This window comes from Melanerpes formicivorus, unplaced genomic scaffold, assembly GCF_026170545.1.
Source record: "Melanerpes formicivorus ecotype bairdi unplaced genomic scaffold, bMelFor1.0.p_v2 SCAF_38, whole genome shotgun sequence".
Taxonomy (NCBI): Eukaryota; Metazoa; Chordata; class Aves; order Piciformes; family Picidae; genus Melanerpes; species Melanerpes formicivorus.
Genome location: NW_027142390.1, coordinates 5,260,639 through 5,285,723, shown reverse-complemented (window position 1 = coordinate 5,285,723; position 25,085 = coordinate 5,260,639). Strand labels below are relative to the sequence as shown.

At 59.6% G+C, this 25,085-nt stretch overlaps 3 protein-coding genes across 9 annotated transcripts; 1 reads left to right on the top strand and 2 right to left on the bottom strand.

Annotated features, from left to right (window-relative positions):
* Nucleotides 1-43: 43 nt before the first annotated feature.
* IFRD2 (interferon related developmental regulator 2) lies at nt 44-3,981 on the bottom strand. Of its 2 annotated transcripts, XM_068157964.1 has the most exons (12): nt 3,912-3,981; nt 3,483-3,599; nt 3,273-3,357; nt 3,052-3,176; nt 2,811-2,968; nt 2,535-2,585; nt 2,057-2,226; nt 1,837-1,942; nt 1,455-1,592; nt 1,189-1,317; nt 1,019-1,114; nt 44-892 (listed from the first exon to the last, which is right to left on the bottom strand). In XM_068157964.1, exons 1-12 carry the CDS (start codon nt 3,937-3,939, stop codon nt 812-814), a joined length of 1,284 nt encoding a protein of 427 aa, XP_068014065.1. In that variant the 5' UTR covers nt 3,940-3,981; the 3' UTR covers nt 44-811. The 2 variants fall into 2 exon arrangements, with proteins under 2 accessions (XP_068014065.1, XP_068014066.1); XM_068157965.1 differs by lacking the exon at nt 2,535-2,585.
* A 4,162-nt stretch (nt 3,982-8,143) lies between these two features.
* LOC137450934 (2'-5'-oligoadenylate synthase 1-like) lies at nt 8,144-10,300 on the top strand. Its single transcript, XM_068157959.1, has 6 exons — nt 8,144-8,364; nt 8,533-8,827; nt 8,907-9,082; nt 9,163-9,404; nt 9,490-9,622; nt 9,702-10,300. The coding sequence occupies exons 1-6, from the start codon at nt 8,173-8,175 to the stop codon at nt 10,230-10,232; spliced, it is 1,569 nt and encodes a 522-aa protein (XP_068014060.1). The 5' UTR covers nt 8,144-8,172; the 3' UTR covers nt 10,233-10,300.
* Nucleotides 10,301-11,086: 786 nt separating this feature from the next.
* SEMA3B (semaphorin 3B) lies at nt 11,087-24,786 on the bottom strand. 6 transcript variants are annotated; one of them, XM_068157958.1, is made up of 18 exons: nt 24,230-24,786; nt 16,428-16,561; nt 15,308-15,465; nt 15,162-15,224; nt 14,957-15,076; nt 14,784-14,877; nt 14,576-14,695; nt 14,123-14,268; nt 13,918-14,032; nt 13,759-13,828; nt 13,532-13,676; nt 13,208-13,427; nt 13,027-13,118; nt 12,811-12,852; nt 12,556-12,713; nt 12,389-12,444; nt 12,171-12,310; nt 11,087-12,067 (listed from the first exon to the last, which is right to left on the bottom strand). In XM_068157958.1, exons 2-18 carry the CDS (start codon nt 16,531-16,533, stop codon nt 11,465-11,467), a joined length of 2,448 nt encoding a protein of 815 aa, XP_068014059.1. In that variant the 5' UTR covers nt 16,534-16,561; nt 24,230-24,786; the 3' UTR covers nt 11,087-11,464. The 6 variants fall into 6 exon arrangements, with proteins under 6 accessions (XP_068014059.1, XP_068014055.1, XP_068014057.1 ...); XM_068157954.1 differs by lacking the exon at nt 24,230-24,786 and adding an exon at nt 18,383-18,461 and having other exon boundaries at nt 12,171-12,444; nt 14,123-14,365; nt 14,576-14,631; XM_068157956.1 differs by lacking the exons at nt 16,428-16,561; nt 24,230-24,786 and having other exon boundaries at nt 14,123-14,365; nt 14,576-14,631; nt 15,308-16,004.
* Between the last annotated feature and the right edge of the window lie 299 nt (nt 24,787-25,085).

Sequence of the window (25,085 nt, the reverse complement as noted above, 5' to 3'; positions counted from 1 at the left end):
CACCTACCCCAGTGACAACCCTGGCACAAGGCAGAAGGCACCCTCCAATTAGCCTTTTAATCAAAGTCTTAGAAAATCACCACCACAGATACATTCCCAGGGTGGCAGGCACTCCCAGCTGGCATGGCCCCATGCCCACCTGGGCAGCAGCCCCTGAGGCTGCACAGGCAGCACTGGGACTCACCTGCTGTGCCACCCTCCCTTTAATTAATTTCCCCATAAGACAACTATTTCATATAAAGCATTTGGCTGAAAAAGGCCTCAGAGCAGGCAGCTGGTGGGGCAGGCAGCACCTGCCACCCCACACCACTCTGCCACTATCCCTGAGCGCCAGGCTGGCTGCAGAGGCAGGGGTTGTGCACAGTGTGGTAGGGTGGAGAGCCGGAAGAGCACTCCTGCTACAAGCACAGGCACCAGGGCCAGATGCCCCACAGCCCTATATGGCTCTGCCCTCCTATCCAGCCCTTCAGGATGTGCCAGGCCACTCTGGTGTTCCTCCAGGGCTGCAAAGAGGGTACACAAGCCCTGCCTCTGAAGGGGTTGCAGGAGCCCTGTGAGACCCCCCTCCCTCCATGCCACCCAGGTGCAGAGCAGGCACACAGCAGCACGCCACCACCTGCTCCCCTGCTCTTCTTTTATCCTTCTTTTTTTGGTTAAAAAAATAAAAGAGGGGGCAGCCCCTGGTGGGGCAGCTCCAGGCATTAAATACTCTGCTGTACACGAATAAAAACCCGAGGGCTGGGGGCACCTGCCCCTCACAGTGCTGGGTCTGCAGTCCAGGTGGGCTGGGGGCTCTGTCTCCCTCTGCCCGTCACAGCACGTCTGCCCGCTTGTCCCGCACCCGGCTGCGGGCTTTTGTGCGGGCTTTGAAGGCAGCCGAGTTGTAGAGGTGCTGGGAGAGAACAGATGGGTTAGCAGGTCCCATCTTCTCAGCTCCCCAGCACACTCAGGCGCCTGGCTGTAGCCCACACCAGCATGGGAGGGGTCTGCAGGCACGAACCTGGGAGGGGCCACCCACCTTCTCAAAGCGGGAGACCTTGCTGGTTTTCAGAGTAGCTGCATCCAGCACCAAGGGTGGTCCAAGGCCAAAGATCTCCCGTAGCAGGTCATTGTTCTGGGGAAGCAGGGGCACGTTAGCACCTGCCAGCACTGGCCCAGCACCTCCAAGCACAGCTGCTTGGCCTTTACCTGGAGGTGGTGGCAGATGCCAGCACCCAGCACCTCTTTAAAGGCCTGGTAAGTCCGCTGACGTGCCCAGCTGTCCAGGTATATGCACTCCAGGCCAAATCGGACAGTCTCCTCCTGGTGCTCCCCGTTCTGAGTGGGAGAGGGGCATGAGCCATAACCCAAGCACCCATCCTTTGTGTCCCCCAGCATGGAGCACGTGGGAATCGCTGAGCCATGGCTGCACAGCCAGGGGCTCAGCCAGGTAGGGCACTGCCAGGCTCCAGTACCTCAATGAAGCGCAGGATGTCCCGGAAGATGGAGTGCTGCTTCCGTCGGTCTGTCTTGGCTCGGTACTTGTTGCTCTCAGTAGCCAGGATCTTGAGCTGGGCACACAGGAACTCTGTATCTTGGTAGTACGAGTCTTCCTGATAAATAACCAGGGTGATTTGGAGGGGACACAGCTCCAGGCACTGCCCACCACCACCACCACGACAGGGCTGCGGGATCACTGGGTCCAGCTCCTCTGCCTGGGCACCTGCTGGTGATGCCTGCCTGCAGCATCCCAATGCTATCAGTGCCAACTCAGCCGGGGCACAGACAGGATGCTAGGGCCAGTAGGTCTCTGCTGCATGCCCACCTGCCTCCTGCCACTGCAGCACCCCAACATACCTCCAAGTCTTGGGCCAGCTCAAAGATCAGCGCAATGGTTTCCCCAGCCAGGATGCGCAGTGTGACACTGCTGCTGGACAGCAGTGGGGACAGCTTCAGCCAGCGACTGAGACAGGAAAGCAGGAAGGCAGTCAGAGGGCCTGGGCACCACCCCAGGGGCTCCCTCCTCCACAGCCATCAGCTTCACACCAGCCCCTGCACCCCACAACACCCCACTCACTTGTCCAAAATACTCTTGATGTGGGAAGGGGGGCAAATGGTGAGGAGCAGGGACCATGACTGGAGTGCACTGCAGTGCAGAGGGCCATGCTGAGTGGTTGCTGAGGCCCCTTCGCCCATGCTGGGGGGGCTGAAGATGCCCTCCAAGCAGGACAGGCATAAGATCAGGTCCTAGAGGGGAAAACCCACCTGTCAGACAACAGCTGCTAGGAAGACACTACAATGAAGCCACACACTGGAAGTGAAGGGGACCCATTCTGCCCAGGGATGCCAGGAGCTCCTTGGGGCAGAAGAGCCTCCTTCACCCAGGACATCCCAGCTCTGCAAGGTGGACTTCCCTCCCAGTTCAGCCCCATGCTGCCCAGAGAAGGGGTCTGAGCTGTCACTTGTGTCTTGGCACCATGGGCTGAGGGCAGGTGGCATGGCAGCCCCCTGGGTGCCCTACAACAAGGGTATGAACAACATCCAGGCACAGTTACCTCGAGGTCAGCAGCAGCAATGTAGCAACACATGCCCAGAGCCATGGCACACTGGTGAGAGATGTAGGGAAAAGGCAGTCAGGAGGCCATGATGGACCAGATCTAGTGTCCAACCAGGTGGAAGCAGGGCTGGAGTGCCCCTGCTTTACCCCACTGCTCCCCATGGCACCCAATCCTGGCGCCCTGCCATGACTGCAGGAGCCCCAAAGGCACTGCCTGGGCTCTCCCCACTGCTGAGGTACCCCTGTGTGCAGGAGAAAATGGGCCAGGCCTTACGCTCTGCCGGGCACCAGGGCTGGCTGTGCTGTCTGTCAGGACACTGATGAGTAGGGGCTTCAGGCTGTGAAACAACTCTTCCCCCTCCGGGCCAGAACCCACCTGGAGGCAGAGGAGGGTGAGGACGGTGCCTGCCAGTGCCTGTTCCTCCCCTTTACCTGTGAGCAGCACAAGACATCCCACTCAGACACTGATCACCAGCCCCACCACCCCCAGCCCCGGTGCCTGCCTACACCCAGACCTTTCTTGAGACACTTCTCCAGGGAGTCAGTGAGCATGAGGCGACGCTCCAGCAGGAACTCGGAGAGGATTCTGGAGGAGAAGGCCAGGCGCAGGCTCTGCAGTGCCGCCTGCCGCGTCCTGGTGCTACGGGAGACCGCGGGAGGTTATGGGGTGGGCTGGCCCGGGACCGGGCATGTCCCTGCCCCTTGCTGCACACAGAGGATGCCAGCTGCTCCACACCTCTTGTCCAGGAGGTTGTCCATGTGCTCCTTCAGCCTGTCCTCTGCCTCCTCCTCCTGGCCTTGCTCAGTCGCCGCCTCACTCCCTGCCGAGGCGGCACCCGCGTCAGGGAGGTGCTTGGGTGCAAAGGCAGGAGGCCCACGGGTGGGGGACACGGCAGCGGCATTGCTAGCCATGGAGGGGCACAAAGAGGGTTGCCCTGGGGCTCACCTGCGCCCTCATCGGCGGGGCTGGTCCCCTCACTGGCGCTGCTGCAGTGGCTCAGCACCTCGCTGCCAGCCTCCTCCTCGCTGGCGGGAGAGCGAGCTCGGGCGCTGCCGAGGCCACCTGCAGGGGGAATTGGAGACAGGCGCCTGTCACCCAGGGCCTGACCGCACCGCGGAAGCCGCAGAGGCAGAGGCCTGAGACATGTGCGGGTCGTGGGACCTGTGCGGCTCACGGGGCCTCTGTGGACCCCCATGCTCCGCTGCCGGGACGGGAGGGCAGGCCAGGCCAGGGCATGGCAGGCCAGGCCAGGCCAGGCCAGGCCAGATCAGGCCGAGGCGGCTCGACCCGACTCGACGGCTCGCACGACCCCGCCGCCCCCGCATCCCGCTCCGCCGCCTTCCCGCCCTGCACCGCGCCCAGGACCCCACTCACGGCGCGCGGCTCGGCGGGAGCGCGGCATGGCCAGCGCGCGCGGACCCCACGCCCCTCCTCCCCAGGCGTGAGGCCCCGCCTCTGGCCCTGCCCACCGTGCCGCCCCGCCGCGTGGCCCCCTGGGATCGCCCGCCAGCATGTAGGGCAGCTCCCCGCGCGGGGGCGCCCCGCACAGAGCCGGGCGTTCGCTTGTGGCCCTGCCCCTGGCCGTGGCCCGCGCTTTCGCCCTGCTCCTGCCTCTCTGCCCCTATCCTCTGCCCCTATCCTCTGCCCCTTCCCTCTGCCCCTTCCCTCTGCCCCTTCCCTCTGCCCCTTCCCTCTGCCCCTATCCTCTGCCCCTTCCTGTATCCCTGGCCCTGCCCCGTCTGTGTCTTTGTCCCTGCATGCATCTCATTAGGAAAATCTCTAACTGTGGTCCCAGTTAGCCTTTATAATATGAAACCGTCTGAACTGGTTGAAGGCGTTCTAGACGAACGAGCCAATTAAAGCCAACCGAATATAGTTTTAATTTGAAAAGAGCAATTTTAAAGCAATAAGAGACGTGCAAAACAGCGCTGGGTGCTAAAATGCACGACAATGACTTTCTAACTACCCTCTAAATATTCTACCCTTAATACATATGCATATAAAGGTGGGTTTATTTAAATTAGTTTGTCCTTCTGGTGGTCTTTCACTGATGTAATCCTCCCATCAGCACAGCCGGTGTGCTAAGGCCTTGTGGTTGTATCTTTTTAGCTCTGTTACGACCAACATCCTTCCCAGAGATGGGTTTTCACACAGGTTCTGTTAATTCTCACAACTGTCCCTTGTGTCCACATCTTCTGTAGCAACTTCTCTTCCTTTCCCATCCTTGAACAACTTATTATTTCATAACACTTCAGCTGTTAGCTGTTAGTTCCTAACATTTCACTAGGGCATTAGCATACAGACATTAAAGCAAGTAAAATTAATGAACAACAGGTTGTAATAAAACCTAAAATCTTACTCTATGCTAAACCAAGTCAAATTAGTAATAAACAACTGATTATAGTAAGGCCTAAAAAGAATCTCATTCTAGTTACATGTGCAAGTTCCCAGTGTCTGACCCCTCGTCTCATCATTCATGCTTCTGCTTTTGCTTTAATCAAAATCATCTAATTGACATGAATTATCATTCCATTTATCACAAAGGGAAGTAGTCAGAGAGTTGTGGTCAATGGGACAGAGTCTGGTTGGAGGCTTGTATCTAGTGGAGTCTCTCAGGGGTCAGTACTGGGACCAGTGCTGTTGAACATACTCATAAATGACCTGGATGAGGGCACCGCGGGCACTGTCAGCAAGTTTGCTGGTGGCATCAAACTGGGTGGAATGGCTGACACACCCCAGGGTTGTGCTGCCATTCAGCAGGACTTGGACAGGCTGAGAGCTGGGCAGGGAGAAATTGAATGAAGTTCAACAAGGGCAAGTGTAGAGAGTTTTGCACCTGGAAAAGAGCAACCCCATGGACCAGGATAGGCTGGGGACTGACCTGCTAGAGAGCAGTGAAGGGGAAAAGGACCTGGAGGTCCTAGTGGATGAAAGGTTGACCATGAGCCAGTAATGTGCTCTTGTGGCCAAGGCCAAAGGTATCCTGGGTTGTATTAGAAGGGGTGTGGTCAGTAGGTCAAGAGAGGTTCTCCTTCCTCTCTACTCTGCCCTGGTGAGGCCACATCTGGAATGTTGTGTCCAGTTCTGTGCCCCTCAGTTCAGGCAGGACAGGGAACTGCTTGAGTGAGTCCAGCGCAGAGCCATGAAAATGATTAAGGGAGTGGAACATCTTCCTTATGAGGAGAGACTGAAGGAGCTGGGGCTCTTCAGCTTGGAGAAGAGGAAACTAAGAGGTGACCTCATTAATGTTTATAAATACATAAAGGTGGAGTGCCAAGAGGATGGAGCCAGGCTCTGCTTGGCAATGCCCAGTGACAGGACAAGGGGCAGTGGGGGGAAGTTGAGGCATAGGAAGTTCCATGGAAACAGGAGGAAGAATTATTCCACTGTGAAGGTGACAGAACACTGGAACAGGCTGCCATGGAGGGTTGTGGAGCCTCCCGCTCTGGGGATATTCACCTGGATGAGTTCCTGTGGGACCTGGTATAGGTGATCCTGCTTTGGCGGGGGGGTTGGACTAGATGATCTCTCAAGGTCCCTTCTAGCCTCTAACATTCTGTGATTCTGTGATTCTGAACTTAAGTATTTAAAGGATGGCTACAAAGAAGATGACAAGGACTCACATGGAAAAGATGAGTGGTAATGGGTACAAGTTACTCCTGTGGAGATTCCAGGTGGATAGAAGAGGAAAATTTGTCACATCAAAGACAATCAGCCATTGGAATAACCTCCCCAGGGAAGTGGTGGAGGCCCTAGCACTGGACACTTCTATGATCTGGTTGGAGAGGGTGCTGGGCCTTCTTATTTAAAGTACTTTTCCCAAGAAAGGTTGGATCAGATTATCCTTCAGGTTCCCTTCAAACTTCTGATTCTTTACATAGATTTTATTTATCTATCTATCTATCTATCTATCTATCTATCTATCTATCTATCTATCTATCTATCTATCTATTTATTACATTCTATACTGCATAGTTACAGGTCAGTAGGCATGACTACAAGACAGCTTGTTATGAGGAGGCCTGTCCCACCATAAAGGACTCTGCGATAAGGCACCACAGCACCCAGCCCCTCCAACACTCCCCTGAGGCTGTTTTATTGTCTGGCCTAACAGATAAGTGCCTGTAGCAAGACTGACACCAGGGACACCTGGACAAGGATGGAAGGATGATGACACTATAGAATTGCAGTGGCTTTGCAGTCAGGTGGAAATGGGATACTTAAGGATTGGTCAAAGTCTGCTGTACTACAGTGCTTGAAGGGTGTGAGACCCATGTCAAACCACATTTTGTTTGCAAATAAAGAATGAGTTGTTCTTGGTATCCCAGCCATGCTCCTAGTGCCAGACAGAGCAAGTGAAATGCTTGCTACAGCTGTCCCTGCCCCTCTCTGCATACTTGCCCATAGTCTTGCTCCTGTCCCACTCCTGCTCATGGCTGTATCTCTGCTTCTGTTCTTGTCCCTGTCTCTGCCTGTATCCCTGCTTCATTCCTACATAAATACCTGCTTCTGTCCCCGATTTTGCCAGTCGCTGTCCCTGCCCATAACATTGTCCATATCCCTGTTCTGGCCATGTTGTTGCTCCTGCCATATCCCGACAAAGGGGACACACATCCCTGCTCCTGCCCATATCCCTATTCTGGCCATGTCATTGCTCCTGCCTGCCCATGTCCCTGTCCAAATCCCTGTCCCTGTCCTGTCGCTGTTTACAACTCTGGCATGTCTCAATCCTCGTCCATATTCGTGCCCATATCCCTTCTTCTGCCCACGACCCCCACGGCGCCGCGGAGGCCATGGGAGGGACAGGGTGGGGGGAGACCTTTGGACTTTCGTTTCAGCGGCTGGAAGCAGAAATCGAAAGTGGAGCAGGAACAGAAACTCCGGTTTCCCGGCTCCGCCGCAGGTGGAGCTTAAGGCAGCGCGGGCAGCAGCAGCCTGTCCCTACCGCCTGCCGCTCCCTCTGCCGGGTGGGGGAACACCAGGGGCTCCGGTGATGCTGACACTGACCGTGTCCCACTGTCGGGGCGGCATCAGGAGCTCCCGTAATACTGGCACTAGTCGTGTCTCGTTGCCTGCGATAACACCAGGACTCCAGGTGGCACCGGCACTGGCTACATCTCATTGCCTAAAGTGATACCAGGACTTCTGGTGACCCCGGCACCAGCTGCGTCGCATTTCCTGGGGTGACACCAGGGCCTCTGGTGTCACTGGCCATATTCCATGGCTGTGGTGACACCAGAGATCTCGCTGACGCTGGTACCGGCCACATCCCATTGCCTGGGATGAAACTGTGTCACCAGCACAAGCCGTGTCCCAGCGCTGGCCGCACCGCAGCCCGGACACTTGATCCCTCAGGCGATGCTGCAGACAGGGCAACTCCAGCCCCCAGACAGGGCCTAGCGCCAGGTCCCCGTGGTGGGACACCACCTCCTGCCAGCTAGGCACCCAGCGTAGACCGTGGGAAGGAGCCCCCCGGGGAACGGGGGCTGGGGAGATGCGAAACTTCGGGGCCAGGGCCACCTTAACTTCCCGGCGATGACGCCATGGGGGCGGTGACACGGGGAGTTTAAAAGCTGGCAGGAGCGGGCAGAGCGCGGGGAGGAGGTCAGGATACGGAGCAATTACAGCTGGCAAGATGAATGTGGGGCAGATGGCATCCATGAATGGGCTTTGGTCGGTGGTCCCCAGCAAGCTGGACTGCTGGATCATGGAGGAGCTGCAGCCCAGCACCGAGTTCAGTGACCAAGTGAAGGAGACAGTGAAGAAGATCTGCGACTTCTTGAAGGAGGACTGCTTTGAAAACATCCGTGTCTACAAGACTGTCAAGGTGAGCACTACCTGATGTGGGGGTCAGCCAGCACCCCTGCTGTCATTCTTACCTCTGTCCTGTTGCTCTAGCTTTTGTCCTGCCTCATTTTCCCCTGGCAGCTCTGGTGACAGGCGGCCCCTGTGCTGAGGGGCAGTGGTGCTGAGCAGGCAGGGTATCTCTCTGCAGGGTGGCTCGGCAGGCAAGGGCACAGCCCTGAAAAACAAATCTGATGCCGACGTGGTGCTCTTCCTGAACTGTTTCTCCAGCTACCAGCATCAGAAGCAGGAGAGAAAGCGTATCCTGGATTCCATCAAGGAGAGGCTGCACGCCTGCAGGGAGAGGTTGACTTTCACAGTGTGCATCAGTGACCCCCGGTACAAGGGTCCTGACAATATGCCACGCTCCCTCAGCCTCACTCTCCACTCCAAGCAAAACTCAGAGTCCATCGAGGTGGACATCCTGCCTGCCTATGATGCCTTGGGTAAGAGCTGTGGCCTGGTGCCGGGCTGAGCTGTGGCATCAGCACTGGGATAGCTCTCACTCTCTTTCTCACCCCGTAGGGCAGGTGAGCAAGAATGACCCACCAAATCCAGAGGTGTATGTGAAGCTCCTGAATGCCAGCAGTGGCCCTGGGGAGTTCTCCCCTTGCTTCACTGAGCTGCAGAAGATGTTTGTGAAGCCATGCCCTGCTAAGATGAAGAACCTCCTGCGCCTGGTCAAGTACTGGTACAAGGAGGTGAGAGGCTGTCTGGCTTTCTTGACGCCCACCAAGAACTCACCTTGGTCAGTTCTCTTATCTGTCTGTTTTCACCCCAGATGCTGAAGCCACAGCACCCTGATGCAGACCTGCCTCCAAAGTATGCCCTGGAACTACTGACCATCTATGCTTGGGAGGAGGGTGTGAGCTCCGGACATTCCTTCAACATGGCTCAAGGCTTCCGTACAGTGCTGGAGCTGCTGCGCCGGCACCAGGAGATCTGCATTTACTGGGAGAAATACTACTCACTCCAGCACAGACAGATTGGTTGCTACCTAAAAAGTTTGATGCATAGACCCCGGTGAGGACCTTGCCTGATGGGACCCATGCCACCCACCCTGTGGTATTGCCTGGGGCTGATGGCAATGTCTACCCTCTGTTTGCAGCCCCATCATCCTGGATCCTGCTGACCCCACGGGGATCCTGGGCCAAGGCAAGGATTGGGACCTGCTGGCACAGGAGGCAACCCGCCACCTTTCACTGCCTTGTGTCAAAGACATCCAGCCCTGGAATGTGCAGGTAAGGCTGCTTGTGCCAGCAGGCACCACAGCCCCTCTGTCCCTACCAGCTTTGTGTACTGGTTCTTCTGTCCCCACAGCCAGCCCGGCCTGTGACGGTTGAGGTGAAGCAGCTGACAGGCAATACTGTCATGACAACAACCGTCAGCCCAAGCATCACTGTCGGGCAGCTGAAGGAGCAGATCGAGCAGACACTGGGCATCTCCCGGTATAGCCAGCGTCTGGCAAAGCAGGAAGAAGGCAGGAGCACCCCTGTCCTCCAGGATGATAAGACCCTGGCCACCTACAGCATCTTCTACAACACCACACTGATGCTGCTGCACACTGAGCCCCAGGCGATGGAGGTCTTTGTGAAGGATGCCAAGAACCGGACCACCACGTACAGGGTGCAGCCCACTGACACTGTCCGTCAGCTGAAGGAGCAGATCCACGCTCGGCAGGGACCTCCTGCTGAGCAGCAGCGCCTGACGTACGGCCCCAGGGAGCTGGAGGATTTGCGCACACTGGCGCACTATGGTGTCCAGCACCGGAGCACCATCTACATGCTCCTGCGGCTTCGGGGGGGTGCAGACCCCCAGCACCCTCAGTTGCCTGCCTGCTCATGCTCCTGAGCATTGCCCCAGCATCACCCCTGTACCCACACTGTCATGCTGGAAATAAATTCCTTGGTAGATCTCTGTGGAGCTTGCTAAGCTGGAGATGGTGCTGAGTGGTATGGGGGATGGTGGCGGGTGGAATCCCTTGGGATGAGTGGGTTCCTCAGTGCCACTGGCTGCTAGGATGGTACAGGGACACATGGGTGCAGAGCAGTGGTGGTGCCAGAGCCTGGGGTGCCTGGTGGGGGTCTGGAGTGCCAACCCCATGTCATCTTGACCTCAGGAACAAAATGGTTCTATCTTCTGCCTCCCCTCTTCCTGCTCCTGCCTGTAGCAGCCTTTAAACCTTCCCAAATCACGACCCTCATCACTGATGGGAACTTAAGAGTGGCCCCAGTGTTTTGCCTCCCCCCAGCTCCTGTCATTGTCTGGCTCCTGCCCAGGGTCCCCCCAGGAAGCCCAGCTGGCAGGAGGTGGTGCCCCACCACTGGCATGTCAACCCGTGGGCTGGGCGGTGCCCTAGTTGCATCAGTTCCTGCCTGTGCCCATGCAGGAGGTTCAAATGTCCGGGCTGAGGTGCAGCCAGCACTGGGTCATGGCTGGTGGTATGATTTCACCCCAGGCAATGGGATGTGGCCGGTGCCATTGTCGGTGGGAGGTCTGGTGACACTGCAGGCAGCAGACACCGAGATCACCTCCCATCCCCGGAGGTTGCCACTGGGGAATTTCGGTTTCTGTTTTTCAGAAACAAAAAGTGCAGGCTGTTGGCACTGGGGAATTTCGGTTTCTGTTTTCCAGAAACGAAAGTGCAGGGAGCCAGACGCAGCAGTGCTCTCGGGATGCAGGGCCAGATGCAGACCACAGCCTGAATCGTCTGCTTTATTGTGCTCAATTAGTATAAGCCCCCCGCGCCGCTGCTCTGTCCGGAGTGCTGGATACCATCTCTGTGCCCCCCTCATCTCCCTCCCAGGCCTTCTCCTGCCAGGCCCCCCATGTCCCGCCAGTGCCTGTCCTGTCCCTTCGGGGTCCTGCCTGTAGCCTCCAGGACCTGAGGGTGGCCCTGCTGCCACGTCCCCAACGGTGTCATGCCCTGGGCAGGCACGGCCTGGCCCCGCCGCTCCCTCGCCGGGGCAGCTTTACATTCATCCGTAACAGTCGTTAATAAATATTGTGGTGACTCTGCGGTACCGGCAGTTGCTGCTGCTGAAGCCAGTGGCAAGGGCGGCCGGCAGCCCCTCGAAAGAGTGTCAGCCTGGCTGCCCCCCAGGCCCCACAGTCGCAGTCCCCCACTGCTGTCTGCGGCTGGCTCCGGTGCTGCCGGCGGGCTGGCCGAGGCTGGTGGGGGACTTCACCCCTGCCCGTGGCTCCGCTCCTAGGCAGAGCCCGGTGCCCGGGCCCGGCCCCGGGGTCACCAGGCGGATGCGCTGCGGGGTCTCCGCTCGGCCCGCGGCCCCTCGTGGGTGCGCCGGCGGCGAGCTTTGCGCGGCTCCTCGCCATAACCGCGGCCGGGGGGGTCCGGCGTGGGCACGTGGAGGTGGCAGGGACCTTCCCCGGCTCCAGGGCCGCTGGCAGGCCCTGTCCGCAGCCCCCAACGGCGGGCGCTCCACCAGCTGGAGGAAGTCCCGGTACCAGACTTTATGGCTGGCAGGCCCGGCGGTGAGCTGGGGGTCTCCTGCGGGTGCCATGCCCACTACCTGCCAAGCACCAATCACCTCCAGGGAGAGCTGCAGCAGGGGCTGGGTGAAGCCATGCTCAGTGGCATGGCAGACGTAGAGGCCAGCATCGGCACGCTGCACGCTGCGCAGGAGGATACCCCGCTCTGTCTGCACCACCCGCTCATCCATCTGCACCTGTGGCACCCATGGGGATGAGCAGTCAGCTTGGCATGGCATGGCATGGCATGGCATGGCATGGCATGGTCCCACTGGTGGTACCTGGCTGGGGAAAGCCTACCTCTTGCTGGGGGTCACCTGGGCTACGTTGGTACATCCAGAAGACACGGGCTTGAAGGGATTTGGGGATGCACTCCAGGAAGGCAGTGCTGCCCTCCACCCCATAGAGCTGCTTCTGGGGCACACTGCCTCGACGGGGATCTGGAGGAGACATGGCCCAACTATCAGCCTCTGTCCTGGCAGGGCTAACCCCCAGCCCCCAATTGGGTCCCAGCTCACCTTCTGAGCAGAGCGTATTTGGGTCACCATTACGGATGTCTTGCCGGCGAAAACGCCTGCAGGAAGGTGGCAGAGGAGCAGGAGCTGGGGTAGCAGGGCTTGTACCCCTCACCATGGCCTGAGGGCAAGCTGGCTGGCCCAGCATCATACTTTGGCATCTCACCTACCTCTTAGTGTTAGGCACATAACGGGTGCAGGTGGTGCCATCCCAGGCACAGTATGGGTCCCGTGCCAGGCAGCACTCAGCGCAGGCTTTGCCATAGGCACCACAGCGGTGCAGGGACAGCTGGGCCAGTGCTGTAGCTGAGCCAGCATAGAGTTGATGCTGTGGAGGAGAGCAGGCCTGAGCACTCCTATGCTGTGGCATAGGGCCCAGTAGAGCCATGGAGGAACACAGGGACCCACCTGGGATTCCCACTTACCCGCTTTGAAGAGAGCTGCAGGCTGGTGACAGGGGAGGCATCCTGCAGGCAGAGTATGAGCAGGAGTTAGGGGCTGGGGAGGGACGACAGGCATCCAGGCTGCTAGCTCACACACACATTCTGGCAGCTGGAGCACTCAGCGTAGTCCAGAGTACATGAAGCACAAAGGGGTGCTGGGGGGCTCTGACTGGGGTAGTGCAGAGTGCCTCCCCTCACCTGGAAGACCTGCAGCTCCTCCAGCAGCAGTGGCTCCATGTGGTGCCAGCTCTCCTTGGCCATTGAGACTACCTTCAGCACTGTGCCAATGTCTGTGGGTAGGGAGGAGTGAGGCTGCAGGTCCCAGCCCCAGCATCCCCTAGCTGTCCACCCCTGCCCTGGCCTGGGGGTCACCACGTGCCTGTGCCAATGAAGAGGACGTCGTAGTGGCCATCAGCAGCAGTGACACGGTCCACAGCAATGCGGGTGAAAGTGTAGGGAACGGAGGCTTGCAGGAAGAGGGGGCGCTGGCTGTGGGGCAGCACTGGGTTGTACATCAGCGGGTGGTGCCGGGCAAACTGGATCACCTCATCCGGGAAATCTTTGGTGGAGCCAAAGGTGCCAAAGGTTTTGCTGGGGCACTGCAGGGAGGCATCACTGACTGAGCAAGGGTCTCACTCCCCACCCACCCCAGATACCAACATCCTACTGGTGGCAGCAGCTTGGACACCTCTGTGCCACATACCATGCCTGGGCGGGGGTAGGGCACACGTCCCTGATATGACACCCACTGGTAGTTGGGGCCTTCCTTGTGTGCGAAGGGGCCCAGGAAAGCTCGGCGAATGTCGGCCATGGTATAGACACAAACAGCTGAGCCCTGGAAAACAGAGCTGGTGGGGGAGAGAGAGGGTGATGTGAAGGACAAGGGTGGCACTGTCAGCCATGGGAGGTGCAGTAAGAAGGGGGCTCAACCTGGAAGTGGAGAAGATGGCATAGACCAGGGGGTTGCGCTTGTCCTTTGTCTGCAGCAGGAAGACATCTCCTGTAAGACAGAAGGGCATCAGCACTGCCCTAATGTGCCAGGACCACACAGGGCCACCCTGGGGGGGCCATCCTTATCCCCCTACTCACGGAGCTCATTGAAGTGGGTGTCTGCCCCATCAGGTCCTGGCACAGCACAGACGAGACGTGCCTTCAGGAAGGTTGTCCACTTGTTCACCAGGCTGCGCTGCCCACCCATGTCATTCTGCCAAAAGAGGATACCAACGTCAGTAGCAGTGGGTGGCACCCACAGGTACCTCTGGACCCCAGTCCACCCACCTGTGGATGCTCTTACCCGGCAGACCTGGCCAATACGGGCAAAGGTGGTCTTGCCCAGGCCCTGCTGACGTTCCACTGCCGTCTCACGGAAGAAGAAGTAGATCTTGTCATCATCAGGGTCCTCACTTTCTGGCACCCAAAAAACAGCCACGAACTTGGGCTCTGCGGGCAGAAGGGTACTTCCTCCAGTGCCTCTGCTATCTCTGCTCCCTGGGCACCCACTGGGGTCCCAAGTGAGCGCAGATCTGTCTCTGCCCAGCTGCAGGGCAGAAGCAGAGTGACAGTGGGACCCCACCGGGCACCAGAGGTCTGCAAGAAGCACAGACCACCCCCGAATCACCCTGCACAAGCAGTGGAGGACAGAGTGTAGCTGAGCCTGGAGCACTCACTGCCCCAGTATCTCCAGGGAGCAGAGATGCCGTGCCGAGGTGCCAGCAGCCCCATTGCCGTCCTGCTCCCTGGCACTGACCATTGAGCCAGCGGGAGTCGTGCTGCTCGGTGCGGATGGAAGGACGTTGGCCCAGGCTGCGGAAGATGGTAAAGTCACGGCCCATCAGATCGGTGGCCACCCCGGAGTAGAGCTCCTCGCCTGGCAGGCACCGAGGGAAGCGTTATGGGGCACCCCCTGGCACCTCCCACCACACTGCACCCCAGCACCAGGTTTGGCTCTCCCTTACCCATGAGGACAGAAGCAGCTGCATGCCGGGGGTCATAGGGGCTCTTCCCCTTGCCATCCTCAGTGCGCTGGGGGTCCAGCTTGAAGATGGGCTCCTGGAGGGGGTAAGGATGGGTGGGGGGTGGGTAGCAGCAGGTGGGGGCCATGGTGATGCTGGGGCAGCATGGATCTCACCTCTGCATGCTGGCCAGCCTCCACGAAGGCACAGACCGGATGGAAGGCACCAGTGCCGCAGGCATACAGGTGGGTCCGGTTGTAGGCATGGAGTATCTTCACAAAGTTCATGCACTCAGCCTGGAGGCAGAGGGCATAGGAAGATGATATTAGAGTGGCTCCTTGGCATTCCCCCTGGCATCCCCAGGCATCCCCAGAAACTCACAGTGATGTCCTTGCCAGCCCAGTTGCACTCCTCCCTCCATTCCACTGGTGCTGGCCAGTAGATCTGCAGGGTGTCAGGGAAAGAGGGATGTTCACAGCTCTGGGGAGTGCCTTGGGCCACCCAGCCAGTGTGTCCTCCCCAGTTACCTTCCTGTCCCGCTGACTGATGTCATCCAGGGCCAGGGAGAGCAGGTGGTTCTGGGCGCCGACAAAGAGGCGGCCACGCTCCTCGTCCAGCAGCAGGGCCTCGTAGCAGCATGAGCGCTCCAGCGTGAAGAGCTGCAGCCCGTGGCGAGCCCGCAGCTCTGCCAGGAGCCAGCAGCACTGTTCAGCTGGGCCCCGCCACGGCACCCGCCACTGTCTCTGTGTGTTCTCCTGCCCCAGAGGTGCCCCACAGGGACCTGGGTCTGCCCATGACTCCCCTGCCATGCCACCCCCTCCCCCAAACCTGTCCTACTCGCTTAACTAGGTTCATTAACCCTCTGCCAGCCCAGCACCCATCCTCACACCAGCCTGGCACCTATCCCTCAACTAGCTAGCACCCATTCCTACGCCATCCACCACCTATCCCCACACCACCCAGCACCCAACTGTGACCCAGCCTAGCGCCCATCTCTGTGCCCCCCAGCACCCAACTCTGACCCAGCCCAGCAGCCATCCCTGTGTCTCTCAGCACCCAACCCTGCACCACCCACCCTAGCAACAGGCAATGGGGGAGAAGCAGCCCTTCCCTGCCCTGCGGAGCTAATCCCACCGTGGCGGGAACAAACAGCCCTTTGTCAGGCTGGGAGGAGAATGCTCACTGGGACCTGCAGCTGGACAAAGACCCTGCACCGCGCTGGAGCCCACAGAGTAGGCAGCCAGGTCATGGCACTGTCTCCCTGGCCAGTACAATGTCCCACAGCGCCATGGCACAGCAGCTGTGGTTAGGGAGTGCCACCACAGTGCACTGCAGGGGTATGGGCACCTGAGCCAGCACATGCCAGGGTCAAGAGTGCACTTAAGTGCAGGCATGGCCCTGAGGGCAGGCAGGTGGCCCTGGAGGGCTGGCAGATTGGAACCTGGCAGCCCGTGCCAATGTCCATCACCCTGCAGGAAGGGCAGCAGCAGTGCTGGTGAGGTGGCAGTGATGGTGTTTCTCACCTCTTCTGCCATGCTGCCCTCCAGGATGCTCTGGTCCCCAGGGATGATGCTGAGTGCTGACAAGGGACCAGCATACCCGTGCCCAACCCCCCATCCCCTCACCCTGCTTGTGTCCCATGCTCACCAGGGAAGGTCAGCTTGAGGCGGGGGGTGGCAGTGGGTGGGGGACGGCCGGCGGCAGGGCCACACAGCAGGAGTAGGACTAGAAGCAGGAGCAGCGTGCAGCTCATGGCTGGGGGCTGGCTGGCGGCTTGGTGGCTGGGGCAGAGAAGAGAGACCTCAGCTCGGGTTACAGCTCCCAGACCATGATCTCTCCCGGGGATGGGTACTGCTGATGGGATACAGAGAGCCCTGAGCATCAGTGTAGGGCAATCTCAGAACAATACAAGGTTACCCCCCAGGCTGGGCTCGACCCAGTGATTGGGGGGGAAACGTGGGACAGCCACATCCCTTCCTGGACTTTAAGCCCCAGTTAAGCCAGCCTGAACCATAAGGGGCTCTAGGAGAACCCTTCTTGCTCCTGCCTGTGGGGAAACTGAGGCAGCCCAGCTGATTAGCACCTGGCCTTCCCCATGTCTGCCCAAGCCCTGCTGTTAGAAGGGCACTGGGCTGTGCCCATTCCTGCCTGCAAGTGGAGAGCTATCCTGTGGGGACAGGGACAAGGACAGAACACATGCTGGAGTGCTGTCAGCTAGACAGGGAACCCTGGACAGGCAGCTGGCTCCTGAACACTGCTGTGTCTCAGGCTTCCCTGCTGCTTCAGCTCCCACGATTTGGCCCCTGGCCCTCCAAGTATCATCATGTGAACAGGAGCTTGGTTTGGGGCAGGGCGGGCTCTGGCCAGGCAGATGTTCAAAGACCATAGATGAGCCCACACTGGTGTGTCCACCACCCTCCTAGGCACCCACCACAGGGTGAGAATAGCTCCACCAGCTCCAGCACTGGCATGCTTTTCCCTGGGGAGCAGGAGGTGATGGTTATCATGAGCACTGCGCCAACATGCAGCTTCCTGCCTTGCCTGCTAGCCATACCACGGGCAGCTGCAGGCAGCCGGGGCACGCCAGCCAGCGCCTCCCCATGCCGCGTGCAAAGCACAAGCCTGGCCACGCCAGTCACCAGCCTCTGGTGCAGATGATGGGTTTCACCTGTGCCACTGCCACTGTGGCCTTGCTGGGTCACCAGTGATGACCAAAAACCCTGCCACAGAACCAGGGTTCGGTGCAATTGCCCCAGGCTACAACACCCAGTTCAGCCATGGGGTGAGATGGGACATGGTGGTTGCCAGGCCAGGGGGCAAATGTGTGTGGCAGTGTCTGGCACAGGTCTGGGCACATCTGCCTGTTGCTTGGCATGGCCAGCCAGGGCATGCCCTGGGCTATATCGGGCAGGGGCAACTGGAGCGGATGGCAGGGTGAGGAGAGAGTTCTGGGCTGTCAGTGGGCAGCAGGCAGGGGCCCCAGCCGGGCACGGTGCCGTGGGGCTGGGCTGCCCAGTCACTTGGTGAGAGGGCCACAGACGCTAATGGCATTTCCAGAGATGCTGGGACAAGGCAGGTGACCTGTGTGGTTCTGCCAGCCCCTCCAGCCAGCCAGCCAGCCACAGCCGTGCCCGGGGCACTGGAGGTTCTTCCTGCCTGCCTGGTACTTGCCAACGCCTGATGAGGGCCCAGGGCAGACCTCCGGGCACGGACTCCTAACGCCGTCTGCCCCGACCCGATGGTGGTGCGGGAGGCAGGACGTGGGGAGCAGGTGGGCAGCACTGGACACTACCGGCGTCAACACTTGCAAATCCAGCCCCTGAGACCCGCGGTGCCAACCACCCCTGGTCCCCGATGCCAGCCTCAGCACGGAGTCAGCGCTGGTACTCCTGGTGCCCGCCCAGGCAAACCCGGCCACCTCGTTGTCAGCCGGGAGACGGACCGCGCCGCCAGCACCACCACCCCGCCCCCCACCCCCGGTGCCAGCTCGGACAGACCCCGACGGCAGCGCAGAGACCCCCGACCCGGGACACCCCGCCTCCGACCCGGGAGCCCCCCGTCTCCGCCATACTCCAGCACCCTGCCCGGCCCACGACACCCACCTGGGTCCCGACTCGGCTCGGCGCGGCCCGGCCCCGCCCTCCGCGTCCGCTGGGAAGGAGCGAGGCGGCCCCGGCGGGGCGGGGCGGGGCGCGGCCCGGCGCGGCCTGGGGTTAGCAGGGGGAGGAATGTGTGCGCATGGGAACGCGGGCGAGGACACAAACACTCGTGTACAAACATGCACACACGTGCGAGCGGGCGCAAGCACCCAGGCAACCACACACACGCGTGCTAACTCCTTCATGGACGCTCACATGTGTGTGCAAACTCACAGACACGTGGAAGCAGGCATGTGCGAGAACACAGCCGTGCACAAACACCCCACACACACACGTGTGCAAGCACACCCGCTCAGACTCACACGCAAGCACAGAGTGCAAAATCTGCTGGGCACACGCACACAGGAGCACAAACACAGCACACACACTCACACAGGAGCACACACACTCACACAGGAGCACACACTCTCACAGGAGCACACACTCACTCACACAGGAGCACACGCATGCCCCCTGGGACACACTGCCACCCACGCGGTGTACAGTGACACCCATGATGACACCCACTGCCCGTAGGGCAGAGCGAAGAACGCCACAGTACATGAGTGGCACAGCACACCAATGGCAGGACTGCTTCGGCCCTGGGGCAGGCAGCTGCCACCTGGGTGCTTCCTGCCTAGGCGTGGGGTGCTGTGGTGTGCTGGGGCCATGCCGGGGACACTGGGGGCCTTGGTGGGGGCAGCAGGGGGCTGGTTCTGTGCCCTGCTCAGCTGCAACCCAGATGTCTGGCCTGGGCCCAGCCCGGAGCAAACAAAATTCCTCCACTGCTTCCCATTTTCCAGCCATCGCTGCCAAGAATAGCAAGTGCTGAGTGGTGCCGGCAACACGGCCACGCGTGCCTCAGTGGGCAGGGCTCGGGGCAGGGGGGGACACGGGTGGCCCTGGGGGCTACCCATTCCTTGTCCTTCCTGCACCCCTGGCTGTCCCTGTGGGTGCAGGAGTCCAGGAAGGTGGATCTGGTGTGAGTGGGGAGGCAGAGGGTGGAGGTAGCAGTAGGTGCAGGCAGCAGCAGGTACAGGTGGGCTGGCAGAGAGTGCAGGAGGGCTTGGCAGCAGATGCAGGAAGCTGGCAGCAGGCACAGGCTGGCAGCAGGTGCTGACAGCCTGGTAGTGGGTGGAGGCAAGTCAGGTGCAGGTGCAGGCAGACAGCTGGCACAGGCAGGCAGTGGGTTCAGCAGGCTGTGGCAGCTGTGCAGGCAGGATGACAGCACGCAGGAGGAGCTGTGCCAGGCAGAGTACCTGGGCAATGCCTTTCCATCTTACTGCTGGTAACCCTTCTACCGTACTGCTGGTAACCTTTCTACTGTACTGCTGGCCTCACTGCACTGGTGTGACAGAAGGATGGTGTCAGGCGCCAGCCCAGCACCACCACTTATGCTTTCTCAGTCATTCCATGGTGCCAGGTGACAGTCCAATGCCATAGGTGGCAAAGGGGATGGGGACAGAGAGAGGACAGAGTAGATGGAAGGGGTGCTGCTGGCACTGGTATGCCATGGGTTACTCTGACATAAGACCTTGCCCAGGAGCTGCAGCAGGACTTTGGGCTGAATGACCCCCACAGGATTGGGCATGGTGTCTCTATCCCCCCCTAATATGGCAGGCTGGGGCAGGGTGGGTGGGGATGTTGTGCCAGCACTATGCCTCAGTTTCTCTTCACCCAGCTAGGATCTTTTCACCTAGTGCCACTCCTGGCATGTGTGGTGAGGTGGCTGGGTGGCGTCACCATCACTCCAGCTCCAGAGCCCTGCGGGAACCTCCCTGGCAGCAGTTCTGCCTGGAGAAACCATCAGGCGTCAGAAAGGCTGGGCTTCCATCCCGGAAAATCGGAGCGGCAGGGATGTGCCACGTCACCTGCTGGCCACCCCTTCCCACGCCGCCGGGGGTTTTCTGGCAAGCGCTGTAGCCTCTGGGCGCTGACATGGTGGCTGTCCCCATCTGGAACGGGCATTGGCACCAGCATCCCACCCTCGTGCCCATGCTGCTCTCTGTTAGCCCTGCTGAGGGCGGTACAGCCAGGTGCCGGGAGCCTGGCTCCCCACCAGCATGAGGGTGGCACCGCCGACGGCACGAGCAGGTGCTGGCACCTTCACTCCTTTGATCCCTTTCCTGCTGCCGGTGGATCCGTGCTGCCTCTGCCAAATCTCCCCCGGCGGTTCCGTATCTGGCGAGCATCCTAGCTCTGCCAGAATCGTGCGAGCCCCCGGCGGTGTTTGCGGTAGGAAACGACTCCTCTCCGCCTACACAGAGTTCCTGGGGGTGCTGAGGCAGCAGGCAGCGGCTGACGGCTCCTGCACCTCCTGGGCTGGTGGATGAGCTAGCCCTGTATGGGTGTATCTGTGCCGTGGGATGGGTAACTGGTACCGGTGGCTGCTGGAGAGGCAGCACGGAGGGAGACAGACTAGGATGAACACCTGTTACCCACTGGGATGGGGACAAATCCTGCACCCCAAACAGGAGCAGTACCTTGCTGAGATAGCCCTGGGGATGCCACAGAGACCTGCAGGGTGGCCCATCTCCCTGAGGGCTAGGGAATCTCCCTCCACCCTAGGGGAGTCATCATGGCAGAGGCTGGCCAAAACCCAGGGGAACAAGGTGAGCTGTGCTTTGCTGACCAGTGCTTTAGCATCCCTGTGCCACCTGAGCTTGGGATGGCCCTGCTTCCCAAGAGCTACAGTTATGCAGTGGGATGGCCTTTGTCAGTATTCCCAGTGACACTGCTGGCTTGTTGCAGGGAAAGGAGGAAGAAGAGGGAGGAGAGGTATCTTCACTCCAGCCTGCACCCATGTGGCCAGAGCATGCCCTCCTTGAGATGCAATTCCCTGGGCTTAGCCACTCCAGAAAGTTCTCAGCTTTAGGCTTCCTTTGGGAGTCCCCCCGGCATGGGAACTTTCACTGTCTGCCTCTGTGGCTCCTCCATCCCTGGTTAGGTTAGCTCCCCATACCAAGCCTTGCTTCCCACTGCAGCCTGCAGCTTTTCCAGGGTGGGAGGTGACCCTGCTGTGACATAAACATCTTGAGGATCCTATCAATGCTTTGATGATGTCTCCTTGCCAGAACACCTGGCTTGGCAGTACATCAAGACAGGAAAGGGGCTACATGTCCATGTGGCACACGTTATTGGGCCATGGGTTGCCATCAGGCCTCAGGTGCAAGAGGATGGTGCGCCAGGCCAGGCTGGAGCCCATGGAGTGCCATGTGTGCTGGTGTGAGGGCTTGGCTGACAGAAAACAAATGCACCTGAGCCAGCTGCAGCTTTGTAGTGTGGCATGATGGCAATATCCTGGGGACACCAGCTCAGGAGATATTTCATCTATGGATACACTGCCCCAATCCTGCATCCACTCCACCATCATAACATGCCACTGGAGACCCCCACAGCAGGGAGCCACGTGGCCCCAGCACATTCCTGCCGGGATTAGGTACCAGTTCCTGGCAGCACCATGCTGGTGTAGTCCAGCTAATCCTTTTTAAATTGTCCCCACCCTGCTGTGGCTGACTCAGGGGATATGGGGTCCTGGGGCCATTCCAGTGCCTGAGCCCATCTTGGGTATCATCACTGGGTGTCTCTGCTGTGGGACTGAGTCATGGGGTGCATGGTGAACCTTTGTGGAAGCACAACAGCTTGGGAAAGGGAGGGATTATGGGCTTCTAGGATCCCATCCTGCTGCCCTAGAGTCCTCATCCTCATTACTACTGGCAGCCAGGCTACAGGACAGGCAGAGAGGCTGTGCTGAGCCTATGTGCTGAGCTTGAAGCTCCTCAAAACCATTCCAGATGGGCAGGAGCCTGTAAGGGACCAAAAATTATTATAGATGTAGCTCCACATTGTTGGGAGAATTGTTTGAGGCACAGGGAGCCTGGCCTTGGCTCCCGGGGTCGACCGAGGGACTTTGAGACCCTGGAGACTCTCTGGCGACAGAGTCGACAAGAGAGGCTTTAGAACCTTGGAGTCTGCAGCGGCCGTGCGCTCCGCCGCTGAATCGGGGCGGGTGGCAATACTTAACCGCAGCGTGAAGCTATAGAAGCTGTCATGGTATGGCAGACTGGGGATCAGCTGCTATGGGAATTGACTACTGCTGAGGAAGATGTGCGGGGAAGTCTGTCAAGGACTGCTGAGAATAGCAGCTGGGAGCTGAGCTATCTCAGAACCTGCTACAGCTGCGGAGAACTGCTGCTGGGGATCTCTGCTAGCTGCCGTCACCCTAGAGAACTGCCATTGCGACTCCTGAGAGCTGCCATTGCCCCGGAGAGCCATCATCACCGCCCCCGAGAGCTGCCGACCCTCCTGGCCCCCTCTCGCCACCCCTGTTCGCGTCATCGTGATCGCGACGTATGCTCCCTACAGGTCGGACCCCCGTGGTGTTTATACCTGCTGCTTGTTAAAGAGGCTTGGCACTTGGCTCCGTTGGAGTCTTAATTCTGTTCCCGAGAACGTTAAGTTAGTCACACTAAAGATCCACCTGGGCATCACTCAAGAAGTTAAGTTCAGCTCTTTTGATATCTGAGGACTAACTGGAAAACAAGGGCTCTTAACTTCTGCTAAATTATCCACCCTTGCATCATGAGGGTCTCAGTGGAGCCATGGCACACAGGGCACGGCACACAGGCTCTCTGCTGCAGGCCTGGCCCTTTCTGTGTCCTGCTGGAAAGGCAAGAGAGATGCTGGCAGTGTCTCCTTGCCTGCTTCCCTGCCCCAGCCCCTCTGGCCCTTCCCTGTGCCACACCAACTGGTGGCATCCAGCGCCTCTGGGCTTTAAAAATAGGCTGGTGTCCCTGCCACAGGGTTGGTAATTTTAGCTGGGGTGTGCCTGGCTGGGAAGCATGCAGGACCGTTCATTTTGCTCTGGCTGGCCTGACTACGTCCACACCCAGGTCAGTCACCTGCTGCCCACTCACTCATCTCTCTCCTGGGGCAGCACACAGCTTTGTTCACCTTAGGCATTGGTAATGCCTGGTAGGATGGCCAGGACAGGGGAGTGGGGACAGGGGTGCCTGGATGCCCCCTCAGCCTGTCTGTTCCCTATCTCTTGCATTTTCCCCCCAAAGCTGGTGGCATTGAAGAGCAGCATTCTACTGCCACAGCACCCAGCCGCACCCAGCCAGGCAGTAGCAGACACCCTGCTCTGCCCGCTCTCCTCCTCTCACCCTGGCCCCCCAAGAAAACAGCCACTTCAGATTGCCTCCCACGGTGCTCCCGCAGAGCCGTGGCGGCTGGGAAGTCTGGGGGACCACCACTGAGAATAATGCAGCTATTGAGGGCTGAGCAGGCGGCCCTAGCACGGCACAATAGAGCCTTGTCTGCTGGCCCAGCTCCCGCTCCTGCCCAGCCTCGTGCCCAGCATTGGGTTCCTCTCTTCCCCAAATGACTCAGAGCTCTCCCAGGTGCCATCCAGGGCAAGCACTGATGGGGCTGAGCTGGTGAGCATGGTGCAGAAGTCGCAGATGGGAGAGCACTGGGTGAACCTCCTTTTCCCTAAGCCAGCCCCAGAGGAAGGGGCATCGCCCAGTGCATCAGTGCTTGCCCTGATCACCCCAGCTGGGACCAGACTCGGGAGTCCCCACTCAGCTGTGGGGTGACGGGAACAAGGTCATGGCATGTGCCTGGTGATGCCTTCACTTCCCTCTCAGGCCATATCTGAGCCCACCAGCACTCAGCACACACAGCGGGGAGCCAGGGACCTGACATCCCCCCTGGAGAACTCCCCCACTACAGCCTCCCCCCCCGACTCCCCCCCCCGACGCCACAGTCCCCTTCAGTGGGCAGCCCAGTGCCCTGGAGCTGCTGTCTCACCTGCTGCAGTGCGTGGGCTTTGCTGGAGCTTGCTTGCCTCCTCTTCTGGTGGGTGAACTGGGGCTGCGGCTGCCGCCTGCTCTTTAAACCCCAAATCCCTGGTGCTGGGCACCAATCCCGCCGGCGGCGGGGGTGGAGGGAGGGGACGCAAAGCCCCAGTCCCTGCTCGCAGGGCCAGCACCAACAAAAGACAACTGTATTCCGTGACCTCCCTGTGGACCCAGCGACCCGGCCAGCTGCTCAGAGACAGTGCCTTGAGATCCCGGAGCTCCCTGGATGCCGCCACCCCCTTCACCTGTATCAGGAAGGCAGAAGAGGTGTGGGTGAGCCGTGGGTTCCGGATTGCAGCTGTGGAGACTCACAACATCCGCAAGGACCTGGCCCTTCTGCCTGGAGGGGTGTGAGGGCAAAAGCGCTTTCTGTCATTCCCTGCTTCGTGTGCTCCTGCAAACCCCAGTGGGGCTGGAGGAGGATGATGGGGTCGTGGCTGCTGCCATGGTGCTCATGCCCAGGGGACTCACCCCATGGGACCCTCACAGCCCCACCCCACTGGGGCAATGGAGCTGGAGAGCTGCCTGTGAAGCATCTCTGTGGTCCGAAGGCCGAGCAGCCTGTGCTGCCTCATTAACGCAGGGTAAATGTGTAACAAGCTGTCGGCCAGGCCAGGGCAGTTGGAGCTTCACGGCTCATTTCACCAACCCAGCATGCCAGGATCCAGGGATGTGGTGGCTGTACCCAGAAGGATCCACACATCCAGGGCAGAAGGGAGAAGAAAGGTCTGTCTTGTGGCCAGGCACGGTGGAGTGACTTCAGCGCTTGCTGGGAGGAATGGAGAGGGCAGTGAGCAGAGCTGGGA

What these genes read in the sequence shown, in the direction of transcription:
- SEMA3B (XM_068157953.1), bottom strand. Translation starts at nt 15,589, where the DNA reads ATGGCAGGGGAGTCATGGGCAGACCCAGGTCCCTGTGGGGCACCTCTG. An exon ending in AGCTGCTTCTGTCCTCATGG is followed by an intron (nt 14,632 to 14,783) that starts GTAAGGGAGAGC and finishes CATCTTCCGCAG; the next exon opens with CCTGGGCCAACGTCCTTCCA. An exon ending in CCTACCCCCGCCCAGGCATG is followed by an intron (nt 13,428 to 13,531) that starts GTATGTGGCACA and finishes GCCTCCCTGCAG; the next exon opens with TGCCCCAGCAAAACCTTTGG.
- IFRD2 (XM_068157964.1), bottom strand. Translation starts at nt 3,939, where the DNA reads ATGCCGCGCTCCCGCCGAGCCGCGCGCC. An exon ending in ATCAAGAGTATTTTGGACAA is followed by an intron (nt 1,943 to 2,056) that starts GTGAGTGGGGTG and finishes TTCCTGTCTCAG; the next exon opens with TCGCTGGCTGAAGCTGTCCC. An exon ending in AGCTGGCCCAAGACTTGGAG is followed by an intron (nt 1,593 to 1,836) that starts GTATGTTGGGGT and finishes GTTATTTATCAG; the next exon opens with GAAGACTCGTACTACCAAGA.
- LOC137450934 (XM_068157959.1), top strand. Translation starts at nt 8,173, where the DNA reads ATGAATGTGGGGCAGATGGCATCCATGAATGGGCTTTGGTCGGTGGTC. An exon ending in GTGTCTACAAGACTGTCAAG is followed by an intron (nt 8,365 to 8,532) that starts GTGAGCACTACC and finishes ATCTCTCTGCAG; the next exon opens with GGTGGCTCGGCAGGCAAGGG. An exon ending in GCCTGCCTATGATGCCTTGG is followed by an intron (nt 8,828 to 8,906) that starts GTAAGAGCTGTG and finishes CTCACCCCGTAG; the next exon opens with GGCAGGTGAGCAAGAATGAC.